The 24,645-nt window shown below is 40.3% G+C and overlaps 1 protein-coding gene across 7 annotated transcripts in view; it reads right to left on the minus strand.

The window, feature by feature from the left end:
- C2H10orf67 (chromosome 2 C10orf67 homolog) overlaps positions 1-24,645 on the minus strand; it is a 125,959-nt gene that overhangs the window by 78,422 nt on the left and 22,892 nt on the right. For 5 of the 7 annotated variants that reach the window (XM_043541328.1, XM_037890846.2, XM_043541324.1 and 2 more), the window contains 3 exons: positions 22,260-22,406; positions 2,184-2,331; positions 894-952 (listed from right to left, as the gene is read on the minus strand). In XM_043541328.1, coding sequence (XP_043397263.1) covers positions 894-952; positions 2,184-2,331; positions 22,260-22,406 — 354 coding nt within the window. The remainder of the gene's footprint in view (positions 1-893; positions 953-2,183; positions 2,332-22,259; positions 22,407-24,645) is intronic. The other 2 variants (XM_043541329.1, XM_043541327.1) reach the window with 1 other exon arrangement.

Here is a 24,645-nt window from a genome sequence, read left to right on the forward strand (position 1 = left end):
TTGTTAATATGAAGATTTTTAGCATTTAAAGGGTCATTACTTCCCAGAGATTTCACCACAAAGATGAAAATACCTTAATGATAAGGGTAAGACCTTGCTAAACTGAAGTTCTTCAAAAAGGGATATAGATCACATTGAAAAATGTTTCATGGAAAGAGTCCACTTTCTACAGTGAGAAGAAGTTCTTTGATTTCTCTTTCATTTTTAGAAAGGGAATAATGCACTGTAGAAAAGAAAACCACTTGGCATGATATCTAGGCATGTTATCTAAATAGATCTCAATGTCTCCCCATCTCTCAAGGAGGTGTTTTTGCTTTTTTAGAACTTCCCTATGCCAAGAAGCATTAATTTGTATTTACTGTGTCTTGTTCAACTACTGCCTTGTACTGATAGCACATAAATAATATTGAAGACAAACTAATAACATTATCCAGAAATACAGAAAATACACAGCAAACTACAGGTTATCAAGAATAAGACTTTTCTTGCCCAAAATTAGAGATATTTCCATATTTGATCCTTGTTACTCTTCCTCTAAAAATATACGTGTGCCCTTCTTTTTAATGAAAGTACTCCACCCAACTCCAGTACAGTTTGCTGAGGTTCAGAAGTGAGCAAGTGTCTAATTTAATAGTGTTAAAATACAGCAAAAATAATGCTGACATGACAGAAGGAAGACAATCTGAACCACCATCTTCTGCATAGGCAGGAATACCAGCTAATTTGTACTCATCACTGAGTTATACAAACATAAAACAAAAGCTGAAACAATTGAAATGATATTGACTATTTTTCAGCTTTCTCATATTATTTGGAATACATTTTGCGAATAACCCAAGCCTGCTGCTTTTCTGCTTAGAGAGACGTCCATCACTGTCAAAACAGTACAGTACCTTTTGAACAGTCTTCTCATCTTTTTCCATTTTTAATTGCATACCTCGAACCTCCTTATCTGAAAACAAATAGGGAGAAAGGTAGAGCATGAAATTACAAGCCTACATCAATGAATTTATATTGTATGCTTCAGGTCAGTCTAAGCCTAGTGGAATGCACAGTGGATGAAAGTCCTAGCAGAACTCTGACCTTCACAACTGCCCTTGACATTCATAGCCTTCTTCCTGCTGTTCAGCCGGCTGGTCAGATAGAGATTAAGAAGTAAGTTCAAGAGCCAAGTGTGGCTGAGTGCCCACAGCTTTTCATTAATACTAGTTCTGGACATCCTTGCTGTTAGTCACAGCCAATACAAAGTGCTTTAGCAGGTGGTTCTTTATTGCCCAAACAAAACTATGAAAAGATGAGAGGCGCCATTAAATCAGATGATAAACAGCAATAAAGAATCCTGTTTATGTCAAATTCATCTTTCTACTATAAAAGGTACTACTATTTCTAATCTATTTGGATGTACAAAAAAGTCAGAAGCCAGATTTTCCACACAAATTCCGTTCTAATGCCATAGATTTCTAGCTTTCCATAAGGGCTTTCTAACACTGACAATATACTAGCGGTAACTTGAAAGTAAAGACTGAACTTATTAATTGTTCTTATAACCTGAATGGTGTGTATGTGTGTTTATATATATACACACATACTCTCAATTACAGAATAAGACAAAATGATTTTTTTTAAAAAAATATTGTAAAATAACTGTACTGAAAACAGTGTTGATAACTTGAAAAATAAATTCATTTTTGTGGACTTCTACACAAACATATCATTCATATTTTTCCCAGAAAGTGTATGTTAATACATATGTATAAGCACAGAAACCTGTTCTATATACAGTGTCCATTTTACCTCCTCCTCTTAAGGCAACTAAATTAAAACTAACAATATATTTCATCATTTACAAACATAAATATTTACATAACACTTTTCTCAGATTTTAGTAATTTTGCAGACTACAAAACAACAGTGTTATATTTTATGAACTCCAGCAACTCTGTTAACCAACATAAGAAGTCTCAACTTCCATATAAACAAATAAGCTTTTATCATGAGTAAAAAAGTAAATAGACATATTCAAAAAAGTTTAGAATAATTAAAAAGTACAAAATAAGCTGATAGAAAGTCCAAGAATAACTTACCACATTTTTGGACCATACTAGATTTGCATTTTGGTTTTAACATTTAATTCATACTCTATTTAAATGTCAACTTGACCTAACATCACATGAAAATTTTACCTAATTTATTATTTTCTTTTTCACTGCGTTCCAGAGACTCTTCAAGATGTGAAATCCTATCAAGTAGTTTAGAAACCTCTCTTCTGAAATCCTCATTTTCTTTTTTGAGTATTTTTTTTTCATTGTCATCATCGCTGCCAAAAATAATCTGAAAGATTGAGAACCCTTGTATTTCTAAGTAAAGAATCAAGGATTTAAATATGCTGCACAAATATAATAATTATACAACACAGCTATCATATACTTTTCTGAATTCTATTACACAGTTATAATCTGAACACAAAAAAGTCAAGAGACTAAATAGGATCTTGCTGGAAGAAAGACTGCAGTACATTATATACAAAGCCATAACACATGGGGACATTTTATTGACAGGAATAATGCATATCATACTGTTTGTGTGCCCTCATCATTCAGGTCAATTTATTATGGAGGCTGTGTCCAGGAAGGCAGCTGGGGCCTATCCACCCACACTTCCCTCTGTGTTTATGAAGTGCCGTTGGTAACTAGGCAGGCAGGAGAGATTGCGGACAGGCAACACCAGGGGGTTGCAAAGTGCATGGCTAAGGAGGGGGGCTTGTTGCCTTTGTGCCATTTCTCAGTGACAGTGCTGCCAGTGTCATGAGGAGCACATCACATGTCAAAGTGGTGAAGTTTGCAGGCTGGGAGCCGCATGGAGTCCATCAGGCCTTCTGATACCAACACAGTTGGTTTTCTACTTGGTGTCGGAGCCACCCAGAGGCAATTCATATTCTGAACATTAACATGGGTTTGCATGCCTGTCACACATAGACCGTGCAGGGGTTTAATGCTATTGAAGACTATGGTTTAAATCTCTATGCAAACAGTGATTACCTTGTAAGAAGGTTCCAGGATAACATACAACAAAAGACTTTAAAGTTATAGTTTTAGTAAAGCAAACTCATTTACATTTTTATTATGCGTGTCCTTTGTTTAAATCTTGCCACATCCATTATGGAAAAGACTTCTTATGCAACTGAAGCTTATTGGGACAGCTACTCTTTTTTTCTTGTCTGTTTCAAAGCTATTGAAAACATTTGAATATATTGTCTTATGGCTGTCCAGATTTTACTGCCACATATTTCTTTTAAAATTACAGAAAAGCTTTCGGAAGCTGGAACAAAACTTTAGAGTAATACCAGGCTATTAAACTGAATTCTGAAAGCCTTAAAAATATTAAAAACAAAGAACAGGTTATTAATTACTTTGCTTACTAAATAAAATTTAAGATATTTGTTTCACATGGCAAAAATAAGTAGGTGAAAGTAGGGCTTCCTTTTCCAGGTTACCTAATGATAAAAAGTAAGAATCTGGTATCTAGAACTTGGGAAGTAAAATTCTGAGTTTTTAAGAAAACATGTAAACCTTAACTCAGAAGCAGAATATATTTATGGCAAACTTTCTCTCCTGCACAACTATGTCAAATGTTTTTCTCAAAAAACAAAACAAAACAAAATCATCACCTCTCAGTCCCTTGTGTTCACTCAAACTTTTAGGAATAAACCTTCAAAGTGTTACATAGAGTTCTGGCCACAGGATTCTCAATGATTTTACTGGGCATCAGGTGGATAAAATTCCATAGTGTTTCAAAAATTCAACCTTAAAATTAGTTTGTAGCTCCCCTTTTTTGCTAACTAAGAAGTAGCAATTTCCAGAAAGGTCAAATATTAGTTAATGAAATTGTTAAGTTTTTATGTTAAGATTTTCAAACTAACAAAACAGCTTTTTAGTTATTCTTATTAGTTAGTTACTAGACTAGGATTAATTTTTACAAGAACTCTTTCCAGAAACTTGGAAATCCTATAGGAAGTCTCTAACAAGCTGCAGAGGGGTTGTTAATAAAACAGCCAATAAAATATTTGAGTGATTATTTATCATTATCCTCTAACATTGTTCAACTCTAAACCATTACAGAACAAACTTACAAATTCAAAAGACCTTTTAAATAACTGTTTCAGAACTTAATAGGCTTAGGCATGAGTTCCTTTGCCCAGGCAGAATTTGAGCATCAACAGCTGAAAGCATGAGGATCACCATCATCATAAATGAAACTAGAAATGTTTGACATAGTCATGTGAATCAAACTGTAAAATTTTTAAGCGATGTTTTAAAATCAAAATATAGTCTTTTTATCTCTTACTGTTTTAATGCATCAATTCAGGAAAACATAGCAGGCTTATTTTATTCACAGATCAATTTATGGTTTGTGCTTTGCAGGGATAACCTTTAGCTCTAGCTCCACCATCTGTTATAAACAAGAACTGCAAATAATTAACTATTCAGTCTCATGCTGCAATGAGGACACTCATTAGCAAAATGAACAAAGGGACAGTTTTCTGTAGCTACAGTCATCTGTTACACTTTGAGTGGCAGGTTTTGTGGTAGTGTTCTCTCTACCATCTGTCCACAGCAGTAGTTTTGGCTTGCTTAAACCAAAGGGACTTGGACTCAAGGACGTAAGCAAAAAAGGGCTAGAAAGTGGTTGGAAATCATAAGGTTTTAAACTCTCTCACTTTATATATAAAATTACTGATTTGTTACTTTCAATCTACAATTTACCCAATAATAATTTTTAAATATCAAAACTGTTTTTATTTAGTTTTAATTAATGCAAAAATACACAGTTGCTAAAGGTATGAACTTTTACTAAATTTCCAATAGAAAACTAGGTAAATATGAATACATTATTTTGAAATATGACAAATTTAGGGCCAGATTCTACCTTACTTCATGCTGAATAGTACCTTAGACATAAGAACGGCCATACTAGGTCAGTCCAATGGTCCATCAACCCAGTATCCCATTTTCCAACAATGGCCAACGCCAGATGCGTCAGAGGATATGAACAGAACAGGGCAACTTATTAGTGATACATCCCATCATCTACTCCCAGCTTCTGACAAATAGAGACTTAGCACAGTGAGAGAATGGGGTTACATCCCTGACCATCTTGGCTAATAGTCATTGACGGACCTAGCATCGTTGAACTTATCTAATTATTTTTTGAACCCAGTTACACTTTTGGACTTCACAACATGCCCTGGCAATGAGGTCCACAGGATGACTTTCTCTACATCATTCATGATTTTAAGACCTCTATCATATCCTCCCTTAGTCTTCTCTTTCCAAGATGAAAAGTCCCAGTCTTTTAAATCTCCCCTCACACAGATGCTGTTTCATACTCTTAATCATTGTTGTTGCCCTTCTCTGTATTTTTTTCCCATTTCTAATATATCTTATTTTAAATGGGGTCACAAGAACTACACACTGCATTCAAGGCATGGGTATACAATGGATTTATATAGTGGCATTATGATATTTACTGTCTTATTATCTATTCCTTTCCTAATGGCTACTAACATTCTGTTAGCTTTTCTGACTGCCGCTGCACATTGAGCATATGTTTTCAGAGAGCTAGCCACACTGATTCCGAGATGTCTTTCTTCAGTGGTAACAGCCAAATTATACCCCCTCGTTTTGTATGTATAGTTGAAATGTTTTCCAATGTGCATTACTTTGCATTTAGCAACAATGAATTTCATCTGCCATTTTGTTGCCCAGTCACCCAGTTTTATGAGATCCCTTTGTAACTCTTCACAGTCTGTTTTGGAGTTAACTATCTCGGGTAATTTTGTGTCAACTGCAAATGTTGACACCTCACTGTTTACCCCTTTTTCCAGAACATTTATGAATATGTTGAACAGCCTGGTCACAGTACAGATCCCTGAGGTACACCACTATTTACCGTTCTCCATTCTGAAAACGGACCATTTATTCTTACCCTTTGTTTCCTGTCTTTTCAGCAGTTATTGATCCAGGAGAGGACCTTCCCTCTTATCCCATGATTGCTTACTTTGCGTAAGAGTCTTTGATGAGGGACCTTGTCAAAGGCTTTCTGAAAGTCCAAGTATATTATATCCACTGCATCACCCTTGTCCACATTTATCTCCTCAAAGAATTTTAGTTGATTGGTGAGACATGATTTCCCTTTACAAAAGACATGTTGACTCAAAAAATCATGTTCATCTATGTGTTTATAGTAAAGAACAGAATTATCAGTTTCAACCAATTTGCCTGGTACTGAAGTTAGTCTTACTGACCCCTAATTTTCAAGATCACCTGTGGAGCCTATTTAAAAAAATCGGTGTCACCAGATTAGCTATCCTCCAGTCATCTGGTACAGAAGTTGATTTAAGTGATAGGTTACATACCACAGTTAGTATTTCTGCAGTTTCATATTTGAGTTTCTCCAGAACACTTGGATGAATACCATCTGGTTCTGGTGACTTATTACTGTTTAATTAATCAGTTTGTTTCAAAAAATCTAGCCTGAGTAGTCCCACTGATTTCAGCAATTGTAAGTGTGGAAGAATATAGTCTTTTATATATCCAGGTGCAGGAATCCGTATTTCTCATACTTATGTATCAGGGTGTATTCTAATATACCCTTGAAAAATAAGCAAACAACACTTTTAGGATTAGTTATAATTATTTTTGTAAACATATCACAGTTAAAGTTATGTATAATATCAGTAAACCAATTACAGTATAAAATATTAAAGTATTTGTACATAATTTGGTTAAAAGAGTCAAACAGAAGATTTCTCAATTCTTTTGTTGCTATTTTGTGTTTGTCCTGAAAAAAAAATCATTCTTAGAAAGCTGTCGTCCAGATTATTATGCACCTTTTCCTTTTTAAGATATATTTTAAGCACTTGTGTCTGCATTACTTATACCACAAGATGGGGCAATTGTACAATGTATTGTCCAGCCTCTGTGTAGGGACCGCACTAGATGACCGATCGAGGTCCCTTCCAGTCCTACATTTCTATGAAAAGCAAACTTTCATTTACTATACTTTAGTTAGTAGCTATTACAAGAGAAAGATACACTTTTCCATTTATTTGTAAAATAGTTATTCAACCTTATGATGTTCCAGTGGTTTATTTACCATTTCAGCTTTTTTACAGTGAATACATTTACATATTTCATAGATTCATAAAGTTTAAAGCCAGAAAGGATCATCGGATCATCTAGTTTTAGTTTAACCTCCTATATATTGCAGGACATTAAATTTCAGTTACTCCTTTTATTGAACCCAATAACTCGTGTTTAGCGAAAGCATATCTTCCAGAAAGGAATACAATCTTGATTTGAAGACGTCAGTCTGGGAGAATGCATTACTTTCCTTGATGGTTACTTTTACTGTAAAAATGTGTGCCTTATTTCCAACTGGAATTTGTCTGGTTTCAGTTTCCCGCCATGATTCTTGTTATCCCTCTCTCTGCTAGAGTAAAGAGCCCTTTACTACCTGGCTCTTTGATAAACTAAACACAGTGAGCTCTTTAAAGACATGTCGGCACTGCAGCTAAAAACTCGCAGCTGGCCAGTGGCAGCTGACCCAGGCTCGTGGGGCTTAGGCTAAGGGGCCATTTAATTGCGGTGTACACATTCAGGCTCAGGCTGCAGCCTGAATTCTAGGCCCCTGCAAGGTGGAAGGGTCCCAGAGCTCATCTACTTTGCAATTAAACAGCCCCTTAGCCAAAGCCACATGGCATGGGCCAGCCATGGGTGTCTAATTGCAGTGTAGACATACCCTAAAAGACTATCACTGTAAAGGCATTTACTTCAGCCCTCAGATAATTTTGTGGCTCTTTTCTACACCTCTCCAATTTTTCCAATATCACTTTTAAAATGTGGACACTGGAATGCAGTATACTAGTATTTGTCTCACCAGTACCTTACCCAGAGGCAAAATCATCTCCCTACTTCTACTCACCTGTTTACATTCAAGGATAACATTAGCTCATTTTGCCACAGTTTTGCACTGGGAGCTCACATTGAATTGCTTTCCAGTATGGCCCCTTAATTCTCTTCAGAGTCACTGCTTTCCAGGATACGGTCCTCCATTCTGTAGGTATGGCATTTCTTATTCCTAGATGTATAACTTCTTTTTTGTCTGTATTAAAATACTTTTGTTTGAATGTGCCCAGCTTACCAAGTGATCCAAATCACTCTGTATGACCTATCTGTCCTCATTATTTATCACTCTGCCAATCTTTGTGCCATCTATACATTTTATCAGAAGTAATTTTAGATGTACTTCCAGACCATGATGAAAATGTTGAATTGTGTCAGGCTTAGTACCAAACCCCAGTAGAAACATCATGATTTAATGTTGATTTTCCATTGATGACTAATTTTTGAGATTTGTCTGTTCATCAGTTTTTAATCCATTTAACTTGTGCTTTTTTGATATTGTATATGGCCAATTTTATAATCAGAATGTCATGCTGTACATGGTCAAACAAAAGTCTATTACATCTATCTACTCAGTTACTTTTAACAACCAAACTTGTAATATCCTCAAAGAATAAAATCAGGTTTGCTTGACAAGACCTATTTTCCATAAAACCATGTTGACAGGCACTCATCATATTCCTATCTTTTAATTATTTATTAATTGAATCCCATCTCTACTTTTCCATTATTTTGCCCAGGGCTGATGTCACGCTAACCTGCCTGTAGTTAGCTAGGTGACTGGGTCATCCCACTTGCCCCTTTTGAATACTGGCACAATATTAGCACTTTTCCAGTCTTTTAGGATTTCCCCAGTACTCCAAAATTTATTAGAAATTAACGTCAATGGGCTAGAGACCTCCTCAGCCAGCTCTTTTGGGACTTCTGGGTACCAGTTACTTGGGCCTACTGATTTAGACACATCTAAGCCTAGCAGATGTTGTTTAAGATCTAACTTGGTTAATACTGGACTGGAAAGCACTTTATCACCCTTTTCTGATACAAGCACATCATCCTGCAGAACAGAAATATCGATTGATTACTTTTGCCTTTTCTGCATCGTTATTAACAGTTTTATCATCTCCACCTAGTAACAGGCCAGCTGTCCCACTGCTAGTATTTCTTTTGTTGGAACTATACTTAAAAATACCTTCCTTATTGTCCTTAGCCCTGGTAACCATGGATTTTTCTCTGGTATCTTTCGTTTCCCTTTTCAATTTTCTAGACTTCAAAACATCTAATGTACATTAATTGATATCTATCTATTCTTTTTTCATTTTTTTTATTTCTAATTGCTGCCTTCACCTCACCACTGAACCAGGATCAGCTTTTAGCTATAGCTGTCCTCTTTCTTGGCTGATGAACTGTGGCTTTTTGGCCATCTCATATATTCCTCTTAAAGAACTCTAATTTTCATTTACCCTTTTCTATTTAAATTTTTCTTCCCAGTCAATTTCACTCATGTTTCCTCAGCTTTGGGAAATTAGCCCTTTTGATGCATTAAATTATATATAAAACTGGTTGGTACGGTCCTTTGTTTGCCCATATTGAATGCAATCAGGTCATGATTACTGGTCTCATCTTGTAGCTTATCCTGTTCTCCAGTGAGATTTGGTGGTCTGTAATGGACCTCCACCAGTACCTCCTCCTGGGCTTTGTCCGCACATTGATCCATATGCATTCAAGATTCTGTGGTTCTGAGTTATCAATAATTCTAAAACAAACAAGGGTGTCTTTAATGGAGTGTTCTCCCCCTACCACCATTTTTAACCACTCTATCCTTCTTAAATATAAACCAGTGGTTTTAACATTCTAGTCATGCAACTCATCCCACCAGATTTCAGTAATGCCAATTATATCAAATTTCTTTGCATCAATGAGAATTTTCCAATACCTTTTGCTTGATACTCAGATTCCATTGATACATAAGCAGTTGAAAAATGTCTTCTCTTAAAATCCTTCGCCACTTCAGTTCAATTTGTTTGTGACACAATGTGTTTGAGTTTGTACCACACTGGCCTTCTTAGCATTCTTCCCTTGCACTGCTAGTTAATGTCATCCTGGATGCTCCAGCTAGTCTCCAAATGAGATTATTAGCCCCCCATTATAGTACAGGCCATCCTGGCTTGCCCCCTGGCTGTCAGGCACGGCACCGCAGGTGAGCCCTGCCTTGATTTCCCCTCACTCGGGATATAAACATGACAAAGCAGGCATTCAGGTACTGAAGAGCACCCTCTTCAGAGGGTCTCATTTATTTTTTAAAAAGGTACAACACTAAACATAAGCAAACCTCCACCCCAGCATCTTAGCTGGGAGACAGGGTCATTCTGAGGCTCTCTTTTCCCACCTCAGTCCACTGCTGACCTCTGTCCAGGCCCTTTACCTGCAGGGCTCTCTTGACTCAAGTGTCTGCCCCCTGGAGTCAAGTCCCGTGCCTCTACCTGGGTAGAGTCCTTCCCCAGAGTCAGGGGTCCACAGAGAACTGTCAGCTACACCTCTTCCCCGGGACAGCACACAGTTCCTGGCAGGCTGGGCTTCTGGCCACTGTTTGGAGAATCCTTTTGCTGAGCCTTTCCCCAAGTCTTCCTAAATGCCTGCCTTCTGCAGATCTCCATTTAGGAACTTCTTATCTCTCCGAGCAGCACCTAGGCTCCCTGCTCTGGTGGTCCCACAAGGGAGTTCCCTGTCTCCAAGAATGCCCCCTCTAGGCTGCTTGCTTTGGGGAACTCCCCTGAGAACTCCTCTCCTAAGGAGCTTCCTGTCTCTTTGGGAATGCCTTTTCTAACTAGTCTTGGATAACCTTTGCATTAGGGTCCTGGTGCTTGTTTACTACTTAACCATTAAGCAGACAGTTGGGCAGTCAATTACCCCTAGGCAGTCACAGACAGACTAGGCCCTCACTTCTCTTAAAGGTCCAATCACACCGTAACACCCCCTATCTGTGAGAGACAGGCCATCCTGCTCATATAGCTCCCTCTTCCACTGGAAAGTGGTCCACTGTTCCACAAAATGAAAACCATCAGCTTCACACTAGTTGTGCAGCCCATTGTTCACTTCCAATACTTTCTGGCTTTTGCCTTCTGTCATTGCTTGTGTGACTGGAAGGAGCTCTGAAAAGATCATTTGGCCTTTTCTCTTCTTTAGCTCTCTTCCAAGATTTCTGAAGTCTTCTGTAATTTGCATAGTACCATGTGATGCTGCATCACTGGTTCCAACATGTACCATCACCAGTGAAAACTTACAGGTACATCTCATATTTTTGCTCCAGGGAGACATCACACTGTCCTATTATCCTTGCGCCCTTTGCTGAATTATCTGTCCACTCTTCTTAATATGGAGTCACTTATGACTAAGGCTCAGATTTTATTAGGGATATTTTTAGTAAATATCATGGACAGGTCACGGGCAGTGAACAAATATTCATGGAAGCCTGTGACCTGTTTGTGATCTTTACTAAAAATATCCCGGACAAAATGGGGAGGGAGGAGGGTCCAGCACCCATAGCAGCTGTGGGTGTTGGGGTCCCCTTGTCCTCCCTCCAGTACCTGGGAGCTGTGGAGGGTTCCACACTGCAGCTGAGCAGTGGTGGGGTCCCCTTGCCACTGGCTGGGGCTAAGCAGGGAGGCCCCCAGCCGGGCAGCTGGGGGGGGGGGCGCGGAGGGGAAGTCCTGCCAATGCTGGGCTGCTGCGGGAGGATCCCCGCGCCACCTGCTGCAACTGCAGGAGCCCCCACCACCCACAGGGAGTGGAAGCTCTGGGATCCCCTCACTGCCTGCAGCAGCTGGAGCTGTGGTGTGCCCCCCCCGCCGCCCGCAGTGACTGGGAGCTGTGGGGTCCCCCTGCTGCCAAGGGTCTAGGAGGTACTGGGGCCCACCACCAGCAGCAGCTGAGAGCTGCGTGGCTTACTAGCTGACAGCTCTAGCCTGGGGCATAAAATGTCACAGAGGTCAGGTAATGCCTGGGAGGGGCAAGAAGGGTCACATGCCCCTCCCCAGACACTTGCGGGGGCATTCAGCAGGGAACCACAGCGGTGAAAGGAGCAGAATGTGAGGCCACCGCTCCTAGGAGCCAGCGCCCAATGCAGACAGCTCTTCTAGCGTGGCTGTACTGGTACCATCCCCAGGCCCGTCCTGCAGAGGGGCTGTACAGACCCCACCCCAGACAGCAGATGCAGCTGCGTGGAAGGGCTGGGGGCAGTATAGCTGCACCAGAGGAGCTGCTGGCGTGCGGCCACCCAGCGGCCCCATATTCTGCTCCTTTTGTCGCTGCGGTTCCCGGCACAGCAGGAGGACAGAGTCCCCTCCAGGTAACGTGGGATGGGGAGAGCGCAGAGCTCCCGGGATGGGGCAGGGTGTGGAGGAATCACATGGGGGCTTACATGGGGAGGTCACATGTCCCCCTTTAGCTGGTGCCCTCCTTTGTGTCTCTCCCATGAGTCACCCATTCCTATTATGGCTGAAGAACCTCTCTTGGTAGCAGCCTTCTTCAGACTGCAAAGACACCCACCAGGTATGTCCCCTGCAGCTTTCATTTTTCCAGAGACAGGTCCCTTGGTCCCTGACTCACTGGGTATCTCAAACCAATTCAATACTTCTACCCAAGTTGAATGCTTCCTGTTTCTCTTTCCCCTATTTGTGACAAATCACCCATCTGCTTCTTTACCTTCTACTCTCTCTAGTTCCCTTATCGATGAGCCTTCCCTTTGTGGTGTCTGTGGAATCAATTTCAGAATCTGGCTGTTCAAGAAATCTTTATTTTCTAAGATGCTATGCAGTGCTGAAATGTCCACTTCCAGACCATGTTATTTTCTCCTCCTGCACTTCATGCACCAGAAACTTCTTCAGTCTTTCAGCAGAAAGGGAGACATAGTACATCCAAAGCAGGTCATAACTGTTGTTCCCCTGTCATCCATTCCACTACCTGGTATAGAGCTGGACCTGGGAACCCACTCCCTCCTGCAAACTCCTCTGTTTGATACTCGTTTGCCTACTGAGGAATTCAGTTGGCAACTGACATATACTAAATCCTGCTGCTTCACTCCACTCCCTCAGTGACAGAGAAGGATTAATCACTCAGAGACTACAAAGAAAACATAAACAGGCCTCTCCCATCTGGGCTGTTCGGGGCCCAAAACCCCAGCCACAGGTAATAGTAATGGGGGATTTGATCATTAGAAATATATATAGCTGGGTCTGTGATGCCTGGGAGAACACCATGCTGAATTGCCTGCCAGGTGTGAAAGTTGGAGCTCTCTCAAGACATCTAGACAGGCTTATGTGCAGTGCTGTGAGGAGCCAGTGGCTGCAGTGCATGTAGATACCAGTGACATAGGGAAAGGTAGGAGAGAGGTCCTGGAGGCCAAATTTAGACTGCTAGGAAGACATTGAAGTCCAGGACCTCCATGGGAACGTTCTCTGAAAAGCTTCCAGTTCCACACAGGGCCAGTTAGACAGGCAAAACTGGAGGGTCTTAATGTGTGGATGAGGCTAGGTTGTAGGGAGGAGGGGTTTAGGTTTATTAGGAACTAGGGAACCTTTTGGGAAATGGGGAGCCTATAAAGGAAAGATGGGCTCCACCTAAACCAAAACAGAACCAGATGCTGGCATGTAAAATTAAAAAGGTTGAGGAGGAGTTTTTAGACTAAAGGCTGGGGGGAAGCCGAGAGGTGCGGAGAACACTCAGTTCAGACAGACATCCTGTAGGGAAGGCGCTATTAACAAGGATTCTCTATATTCCAGTGGTTCCCAAACTTTCACAACCTGTGAACCCCTTTCACTAAAATGTCAAGTCTTGCAAACCCCCTCCTAAAAATGAATAGTTCCAGGAATTTTCTCCTTTACCTGAGTATATATTATAAAAGCAGTGATCTTGGAAATATAAAATTTGTTTATGACATGCTTATTACACACTATTTATTATTATTATTTATCATTACAGTACATTATGAAAACGGCAACACTCTTTGTAGCTTTTATCACTTTGAATAAGCCTGTTATAAGACAAGGCTCCTATGTTTCATCAAGGAGTTTCAGATGTGAAACAGCATGAAGGTATTTAAGAAGCCAACTCAAAGAGTTCCTCCTACACAAGCATTCATGTCTTGAGCAGTCCAGGCAAACAATGTATATTACAACAAAGCTTAAACTTTGTTTAAATTTATTTATTAATAATAATTAAAGAACAATACTAGCTGCCTATTTAATTTTAAAAACAGCAAAATATATCCATCTCCCTTTCCATTTCTTATAGGGAGTCTTGAAGTTTAAATCTCCTCAGTGTGATAGATATGCTTGCTTTGATCTGCTTAGCTCTTGGAAGTCCTGGGGCTCTGGGTTGCTGGCCCTGTGCTGCCCGGAGTCCCTCGGGACAGCTCTGTCCACCATTAGGGAATTTTTTCCAGAGAACCCCCTGTAACATTTCGCGAACCCCCAGGGGTTCATGAACCCCAGTTTGGGAACCACTGCTATATCCTAATAAGGAGGTAAGGATGGAAGTTGATAAAGTAGAGGTAGGAACTGAAGAAAAACAGTGAAATGAAAAGAAAAAAAAAAGAATCCGATTCAATTACATCACATAGCGGTAGACACCTGAAAAGAGACAAATTTTATAAGTGCTTAGATACAAATGCTAAAAGTCTAAATACTAAGATGAGTGAACTTCAGTGCCTAGTATTAAATGAGGATATTGATATGATAGGCATTACAGAAACTTGGCGGAATGATGATAATCAATGGAACATGGTAATAACAAGGGTAGAAAATATATAGGAATGACAGAGTAGATCATGTTATTGGAGTAGTGGCACTACATATGAGCAAAAGCATAGAGTCAAGTACAGTAAAAATCTTACATTAATCAAACTGTACCACAGAATCTCTATGGATAGAAATGCCATCCTTGAATAATAAGAATATAGAAGTAGGGCTATACTACCGACCACCTGACCAGGATGGTGACTGTGGAATGCTCAGGGAGATTAGAAAACCTATAAAAATAGAAAACTCAATAATAATGGGGGATTTCAACTATCCCTGGGGTATTGACTGGGTACATGTCACCTCTGGAAGGGATGCAGAGATGAAATTTCTAGACACCATAAATGACTAGTTCTTGGAGCAGCCAGTTCTGGAACAAGGGGTGACACAATTCTTGATTTAGTCCTAAGTGGAGCACAGGAGCTGGTCCAAGATGTAAAAATAGCTGCACCACTCGGTGGGGGATGCACCAAAGAAGCCGACCACAGTGGAATTTAACTTCAGAAAGTGGAACTAAACAAAAATGAAGAAGCTAGTTAAAGGGAAATTAAAAGGTACAATAACAAAAGTGAAATGCCTACAAGCTACATGGAAACTTTTAAAAAACACCATAATAGAGACCCAAATTAAAAAAAAAATACAGTAAAGTGATCAAAAAAGTGCCACTATGGTTAAACAACAAAGTAAAAGAAGCGGTTAGAAGCAAAAGAGCATCCTTTACAAATTGGAAGTCAAATCCTACTGAGAAAAATAGAAAGGAGCATAAACTCTGGCAAGTTAAGTGTAAAAGTATAATCAGGCAGGCCAAAAAAGAATTTGAAGACCAATTAGCCAAACATTCAAAAACTAACAGCAAAAAATGTTTACGTACATCAGAAGCAGCAAGCCTGCAAACAATCAGTGGGGCCACTGGACGATCGAGGTACTAACGGAGCACTCAAGGAAGACAATCACTGAAGAGAAGCTAGATGAGTTTTTTGCATCAGTCTTCACTGCAGAGGATGGAGTGAGGTTCCCACACCTGAGACATTCTATTTAGGTGACAAATCTGAGGAACTGTCCCAGATTGAGGTGTCAATAGAGGTGGTTTGGGAACAAATTGATAAATTAAACAGTAATAAGTCACCAGGACATGATGGTATTCACCCAAGAGTTCTGAAGGAACTCAATTATGAAACTGCAGAACAACTAATTGTGATATGTAATGTATCATTTAAATCAGCTTCTTTACCAGATGATTGGAGGATAGCTAACGTGACACCAATTTTTAAAAAAGGCAATTAGAGGCCAGTAAACCTAACTTTAGAACGAAACAGACTGATTGAAACTATAGTAAGAACAGAGTTATCAGACACATAGATCAACATGTCTTGTTGGGAAGAGTTAACATATCTTTTGTAAAGAGAAATCATGCCCCAATCTATCAGAATTCTTTGGGGAGGTCAGTAAATGTGGACAAGGGTGATCCAGTGGATACAGTGTACTTGGACGTTCAGAAAGCCTTTGATGAAGTCCCTCACCAAAGGCTCTTAAGCAAAGTAAACTGTCATGTTATAAGTAACTGCTGAAAAGACAAGAAACAACGGGTAGAAATAAATGGCCAGTCTTCATAATGGAGAGAAGTAAACAGTGGTGTCCCCCAGGGTTCTGTACTGGTACCAGTAGTCGCAAAAAGAAAAGGAATACTTGTGGCACCTTAGAGACTAACAAATTTATTTGAGCATAAGCTTTCGTGAGCTACAGCTCACTTCATTGGATGCATTCTGTAGTGTTTGACATATTCATAAATGATCTGGAAAAAGCGGTAAAGAGTGAGATGGCAAAATTTGCAGATGATACAAAATTACTCAAGATAGTTAAATCCAAAACAGACTGCAAAGAGTTACAAAAGGATCTCACAAAACTGGGTGAGTGGGCAACAAAATGGCAGATGAAATTCAATGATGATAAATGCAAAATAATGCACACTGGAAAACATAATCCTAACTATACATACAAAACGAGGGGGCCTAAATTAGCTGTTACCACTCAAGAAAGACATACTGGAGTTATTGTAGATAGTTCTCTGAAAATATCTGCCCAATCTGCAGCAGTAGTCAAAAAAGCTAACAATGTTTGAAACTATTAGGAAAGGGATAGGTAAGACAGTAAATATCATAATCCCATTATATAAATCCCTGGTACACTCACATCTTGAATACTGTGTGTAGTTCTGGTTGCCCCATTTCCAGGATAGGCAGTCAAGGTATTCCCTGAGAATGGCTCGCTGAGAAGAGTTCATAAACATGTAAAGATCTGTATACAGTCAAATTATAACTCAACAATTGTGCACAAATGAAAATTACATTCTGAGGATTTGTTCCCAAGGTGGTTCTAATAGCAAAATTTTTAAAAAATCAACATAACTTAAGTAACTACTTCACACTAGATTAACATTATTCTTGCTTACAACCCTAATGTTACTCTCATATAGGATGTGTGTGTAAAAACTATTTTGGGGATAGGATGTACATGCCACTGTGTGTGTGAATTATGAAGCTTCACAGTTTGTAGGTAGCACTTTTGTTTGAATGTCTGATTCTATATGACTATTCCTAGGTGCATCTAAGTCAGTGGTTTTCAAACTTTTTTTTTCTGGCGACCCAGTTGAAGAAAATTGTTGATGCCCGCAACCCAACGGAGCTGGGGATGAGGGGTTTGAGGTGTGGGAGAGGCTCAGGGCTGGGGCAGAGGGTTGGGGTGCAGGGGTGAGGGCTGCGGGGTGGGGCTGGGAATGAATGGGTTCAGGATGTGGGAGGGGGCAGGGGGTCGGGGTGCGGGAGGGGATCAGGACTCTGGGCTGGGGGTGCAGACTCTGGGGTGGGGCTGGGGATGAGGGGTTTGGGGTGCAGGAGGGGGCTCCGGTTTTGGGTGGGGCTCAGGCAGGAGATTGGGGCGCGGGCTTACCTTGGGTGGGTCCTGGTCAGCGGCGCAGCAGGGGTGCTAACGCAGTCTTCCAGCCTGTCCTGGCACCGTGAACGGCGCTGAGCTCCAGAAGCAGCCAGCAGCTAGTCCACCTCCAAGGGGGAGGCGTGCAAGCAGCTCTCACCCACAGGCACCCCCCCCAGCTTCGATTGGCCAGTTCCCAGCCAATAGGAGCACAGAGCCGGTGCTCGGGGCAGGGGCAGTGCTTGGAGCCCTGTGGCCCCCCACGCCTAGGACCCGGACCTGCTGCTGGCTGCCTCTGGAGCACAGTGCGGTGTCAGAACAGGTAGGGATTAGCCTGCCTTAGCCGGGCAGCACCGTCGATGGGACTTTCAATGGCCTGGTCGGCGGTGCTGACCAGAGCCGCCATGACTCAGTGCCTTACATTTTGTGATCCAGTACTGGGTCATGACCTGCAGTTTGAAAACCACTGATCTAGATTTCCCAGAGCCTTGAAGCATATGTCTACACCGTGATAGGAGACACGTGGCACAAATGTCTACACTGCAATTTTATAGCCCTGCAGCTTAGCCTGACCTGAGTCAGCTGACCTGAACTCTGAGACTCTGTGCCACAGGGTTTTTATTGCAGTGTATACATACCCAAAGAAGTGCATTTAGGAAATGGGACCAGTGGATAAAGTGTGTGGATGCTAAATGTGGGTGATATATAAATAACATTGCCTTTTTTTCCCTTGCTAGTGCAAGCTGTTCCTCAGTACCTCCTTAGTGCAGCTTATTCTCTACTGCCGACCGTATTTTGTAGGTCAAATTTTTAAAATTCTCACATTCCAAACCTGTAAATAATGTGACCTGATCTGCAAGGCTACTACTCTTTCCCCCTTCAAGTCCCTTTTCAAGGCCCACTTCTGCCACAATTCCTGTATGAAATCATCCATCACTGACGGCTAGACAGAGAGGAACTTGGGGAAAGTTGATACCGATTTACATATTTGCATAAAAACAGCACATTGTATACCTGTTAAAAAGCATATACAAATTATATCCAATTGTCTCCCCCCTTCCCTGTGTATGTTGCCTGTCTTCTTAAATTGTAAGATCTTTGGAACAGGAACCTTTGCTTTTCCCTAGGCCTAGCACAGTGGAGTCCTGATTCTGACTAAGCGTTATTGTAATTGAAAATATGAAACAACAACTTCCACTGATGTACACCCATGGGGTCACCTCCAATAGTCTATTACACCACAGTGTTTGTTTTTCCGAGAAAGTTCATTTTTAAGGGCATGCCTGTGCACCAATAAGTCTGGAGCAGTGGTCTTTTCTTTTGTAGAATAATGAAGTTTACTCAATCTTATTTCTTAAATTTCTAATCACTTGATGAGAAACTTAACGTTTAATCATCATTGAGGCAATGACTTCTTTCTTTAAATACTTAATTCATATGAGGCAAGACTCTCTCTTTTGGTAGGTTATTCTCCTTGATGCAGCTTTTATCAGTTTTTAATTAAATCTGGAAAAATCAGGTTAGGGGTATTTTTATTTCCTCCAGCAGTTTCAGTGGCTTGTTCTGACCAGAGACCTCCTTTCAGAAATTATTATTATAGGTTTTATATTGCAAATGCACTCAGGGGCCACACTGATCTAGGCACTGCACAAAAACCAGACAAAAATACTGTTTCTTCCCTGAAAATGATTTTCTATCTCCCAATTATCCTAATAACAGGAGAAACATTTAAAGAAAAACAATTCCAGGAGGTCCAATACATCTTCAAAACCAACTTCCAGTTGAAACAACTTTGGTCTTTTTCCACTTTGTGTTTTAATTTGCTATTTGCACAGGCTATTACAATATTCATTTGTATTTGCTATTAAGGGTATGTCTACACTTAAAATGTAACAGTGACACAGTTGCACAGCTGCTGCGCTTCAGTGTAGGCACTACCTGTGCTGACGGGGGAGCTTTTCCTGTCAGCATAGGTAATCCACTTCCCCAAGAGGTGGTAGCTAGGTCGACAAAAGAATTCTTCCATTGACTTAGCACTGTCTACACCAGGGATTAAGTTGGTATAGTGACATCTCTTAGGAGTGTTGATTTTTTACACCCCTGAGAGACATAGCTAAAGAGATGTATGTTCCTAGTGTAAACCAGGCCTAAGATTTCACCTAAATCTCCCAAAACATGGTGGGTTTAGGGTGTAAAAGTATTATCCAAGTCCAACTCCTCGCTAGGGACTTGATCCTGCAGTCCTTATTCATGTAAGAGTGATTTCAAAAGCTGTAGGATCAGATGCTTAATGAGGACCAGCCATCCACTGTCTTCCCAGTGACATCATTCAGAAACTCTATTAGACTTATTGCCACTTATCCATCAACAAAGAGGTAATGTCTCCAACTTATCAATCACTATTTGTAGGTAGTTCACAGATTACTAACAAATCTGGCCTTAATGGTGCCAATAAATTCTTGATCTATGGATACTATAAGAGCAAACCATAAGGAGTCCTTTCAATCATTATTACAATATCTCATCAGTGAACATACAGAAACTTTAATAAGAAAATCCACACACTAGTAAGTCAGTCTTACTAAATATCTTCAGTAGTTTCTAATGAAGAGTCAATACTAGACAAACAGCATAAACATTTTCCTAAGTAAAAACTCAGATGTTTCCATTTTAAAAAAGCCAAATAGACAACGGTCTAGTTTGCAATATAGACCAATGGTCAGCAAATTTTCAATGAAAAGGCAAAGATGTTTTTAAGAGGCCAGGGAGTCAAAGAGCAAATGAAAAGAGAAAATATAGTTTTCATCCTTTCATTAAGTGAAAATTGTTTCAACCAAAAAAGCCCTTAAGTTCCAGTCTCCTGCTCATAGCACTAATTTATGGCAGAATGTAATGTTAAGCTATAGGAGAAGCCCAGGTTCTTTGAGGTGTGCTGAACCAAACTTGCAGGCAGAGAGAGATACACAAGTGGCAGTAGGAAAATGAGAAAGATGGTCCCAGAGGGACCTTTTTCAGCCAAATTGAGATAAGAAATATCATAGGAAGAGAGGGACAGCTGAGTAGGAACAAGGGGGGAAAAGGTCAAGCTGATAGAGATTTTATTTAAAGTAGTATTTCTCCCCCCTACTAAGAACCCAGAAGCACCCAGCTGGCTGCTCATCCGCAGTCCAGCAGGAAGCTGTATATTGATGCCAGAACTCTGGCACCTCCCCAGACCCTTCCCTTGTTGTTATATTGATGCCAAATGTTTGGCCAGTCCTTTTTGGGGCATAGAGAAGCTCACAGAAACACTCCTGAATCCATCCACTAGCCTTATTTACTCAGTTCATTTCTTTGAGGCACTGATATCTGTCTGTGGCAACCAGGAAAGAGCATAAAAGATCAGACATCCCAGTAAAATGCATAACTTGCACTTATTTCAGTACATGAAATTTCATATATACACTCACTGGTGAAGGTTCACAGTTGGTTATATTAATAAAACTTGGATAGAAAATAATGAACTACACCTAACCAGTATGTGACTAAGACCTAACTTCTTTTCTTCAAAAATGGCATTTTTCCTCACAGTGGATTAATTACACAGCATATATGAAGTTTTGAGGTGGTGTTGTGTTCTCCCTTTTCACTGGGCTGTGGCTGAGTATGGTTAATTTGCTAAGGAAATGGACAAGGTTGCATCTCTGGGTGCTGACGTGTACGTACATGGCTGTACTCTGTATTTCCAGTTTGTGAACATCATGATTGTTCTTTAGCAGCCGTAACTAGTTTTCACAAAGCATTTTTAGTTTGAAAAGGCTTACACCTGAAAAAGCCCACCAGTGCCTATTGATGGTTATACCCAAAAAATGATTACACCGTTTAAACATTACTGCAGGAATTAATAAAAACAATTAAAAAGGAAGTGTCTCAAGTGATTTTAGTAGCTGAAGTACTGATGAGTTGATTTTACTGATCTCCATAATCTTAAAGAAAAAACCCAAAGAGACATGCTAAGTATTTATCTGAGTTGGGATTATTTAACAAGTCATAGATACACATAGACACTTTAAACTAAGTAAGAGTGGGTACTAACAGAATATAGCTGGAATTTCCTTACCTGAGGAGTTCATATTTGGAATAAACAGCTAAAAGTAATAATAAGAGCAACTACTGTTAGACAAAAACAACAAGGAGTCCGGTGGCACCTTAAAGACTAACAGATTTATTAGTCTTTATTTATTTATTTATTATTAATCTTTAAGGCGCCACTGGACTCCTTGTTGTTTTTGTGGATACAGATTAACGCGACTACCCCCTGATACTGTTAGACAAGAATTTGAAGGGGGAAAATAGTATGGGGTATAATTGCCAGCGTTGGGCCTGAACCTCAGCAGCTGTAGCTTCAGTGTAGTTGGCGTTACATCAATTTACACCAGCTAAGAATGTGGCCCCCTAAGTGCAAGAAAAGTCCTGAACCGGTTTTCTAGCTAGTTTCCTATACCCTTATAATGAGATTAGAAAGTGCTACTACAGTAAGTAAACATGTTCAAAGAATAAATTCATGATTTAAAAAAAAAACAAAAAACCCTACCGTTTGTGTATCTTCATGTTCTGGATAGTCTTGTAATTCTGCTTCTAATTTTTGAATTTTAGATTCTTTCTCCTGGAGCGTCTTAATCAAAACCTGCCAATTCACTGCTAATGAGGAATCTGCATCTTCCTGTATGCAATAATTTTTCTGTTACAAGAGAAGATCCCCCAGTGAGATATGCTAGTTATATAAATCACACAGCACCTTTTCTTAAAGTTACAGAATTCCAGGATACTTTTCTTGTAACTTAACAACACTATTATTAAACATTAAATTCTGTAATCCTGTTGAATGTGATTAACTTTTCATTAGAATAACATTTAACTGCATGTCAAGTACAGAAACGAAATGGTATTTACAGAATAATCACACAAGAAAATTCATATAAAGTAAAACATACAGAAAAAGAACAGAAAAGATGGATGGGACACTGGCAGATCAGGTGCAAACTCATGCCAAGGCCACTGGGCCTCACTGGACACTGACAAATGCATAGCTGGAAACCAGTCTGGCTTGCCTGCGTGTTAGCATTGTTAAAACAGATATTAGAGTTATAAGAATGTGTTTAGACTTTATGGAATGCTTGTAGGATGCTGCATGTATTAATCATACTTATAATATTTGTATGCCATGTTATAAGGTAGTGTTTAAGTGTTTGCTCTGTAACTGTAAAAATGTTTAAGACTGTAAGCCCTGACAGTCAAGGAAGAAGCATTACCATGCGTGAAATACTAGTTTACCAAAACAGGTGGTATCTCCTCCCCAACAAAAGAAGGCCTATAGACACCAGACAAGCTGTTGTAGGACAGCAGTGGATAAAAGACTCAGTTGATTGCTTTCCCCACACCTCTGAAGAGGGTACATGCATAAGCCCTTGTCCCATCATAGCCTGATTGCTGGGGGAAAGTAATAAAAATCCCTGTTAAGGAAAAATTATTATCCTTATGCTGCTTGAATTCTGAGAGGCGATGATTTCTAAGCATAAGCAAAGGGTCCCCAGTGGTTTAGCATGGGTTAGCCCTAAAGGGCATATAAAGCTTGCATATTAAAGCAGCTATCATCATCTTTTGGAACATAAGACAGTATCGTGTCTTTAACTTTGTAAATAACATTTCTTCTTCCTAGTTAATAAATCCTGAATTAGTGTTATAGGGTTGGCTACAAGCATTGTCTTTGGTTTGTGATCTGAGGTACAATTGACCTGGGGTATGTGAATAGTCCTCTGGGACTGGGAATAACATGAATATTATTGTGATTTTTGGCAAAGGGGATCATATATCACAAAGGTAGGTTTGCCTGGGAGGCAAGACAGAACAGAGTACCCAAGGGGACTATTATTCCATATTAAGACTGTTACAGTTCTTTAAGAGTTCACGCTTATTAATTGGTTGGTGAAATCTAATTATAGAACATACAACAAGTTTGGGGTTTATGCCCTGTTCCTTGACAGTCTGTCCTGAGGTTGGCACTCATGCTCATGAGCCACTCCAGACAGTTTGACAACGGACACAATGAATATACCTTATATATTTTTAATATATCTCTAACATGAAAAATTTACAGTTAATGTGACATTCAATTTAATTTTGCACTGTCACAAAATCATAAGACTGGAAGGGAGCGACAGCTGATCTAGTCCAGTCCCCTGCACTCATGGCAGGACTAAGTATTCTCTAGACCAGTGGTTTTCAAACTGTGGGTCACGACCCAAATGTAAGGCACTGGGTCACAGTGGCTCTGGTCAGCACCACCAACCAGGCCATTAAAAATCCCATTGGCAGTGCTGCCCGGCTAAGGCAGGTTAGTCCCTACCTGTTCTGACACTGCGCTGTGCCCTGGAAGCGGCCAGCAGCAGGTCCGGCTCCTAGGTGCGGGAGCCACGGGGCTCCACACACTGCCCCCCGCCCTGAGCACCAGCTCTGCACTCCCATACCGGCCAATGAGAGTCGGGGGCAGGGTGCAGTGCCTGTGGCCAAGCACTGCAGAGAGCCGCTTGTGTGCCTCCGCCTAGGAACCAGACCTGCTGCTGGCCACTTCCAGGGCACAGTGCAGTCCACGGTGCCAGGACAGGTGTTAGGATATAGATATTCAGGCCTGTCTGTAAAGGCCTATACTCTAAGAATTTAGGTGTATTCTTATCACTTAGCTAGTTATAGAGGTATAAAAGAAAGAATTAAAATCACTGTCTGCCAGAGTAAGGTCCTTCTCTTACTGTGACAGTCTGAGGCCCTGTTCTTAGGCTAAGATCTTTGGCTAAGCAGCAGAGGCAGCCATAAGCTGGGAAGCGACTGGTCACATCCTCACATTCCAACCTAGTCACATTGAAATAAGGTGCTACTGGGCTGTTAGGAATACAGTCCTGTCCTGATAATGCCTATCGCCTCCA

The sequence above is a fragment of the Chelonia mydas genome, chromosome 2 (genome assembly GCF_015237465.2).
Source record: "Chelonia mydas isolate rCheMyd1 chromosome 2, rCheMyd1.pri.v2, whole genome shotgun sequence".
NCBI classification, from domain to species: domain Eukaryota; kingdom Metazoa; phylum Chordata; order Testudines; family Cheloniidae; genus Chelonia; species Chelonia mydas.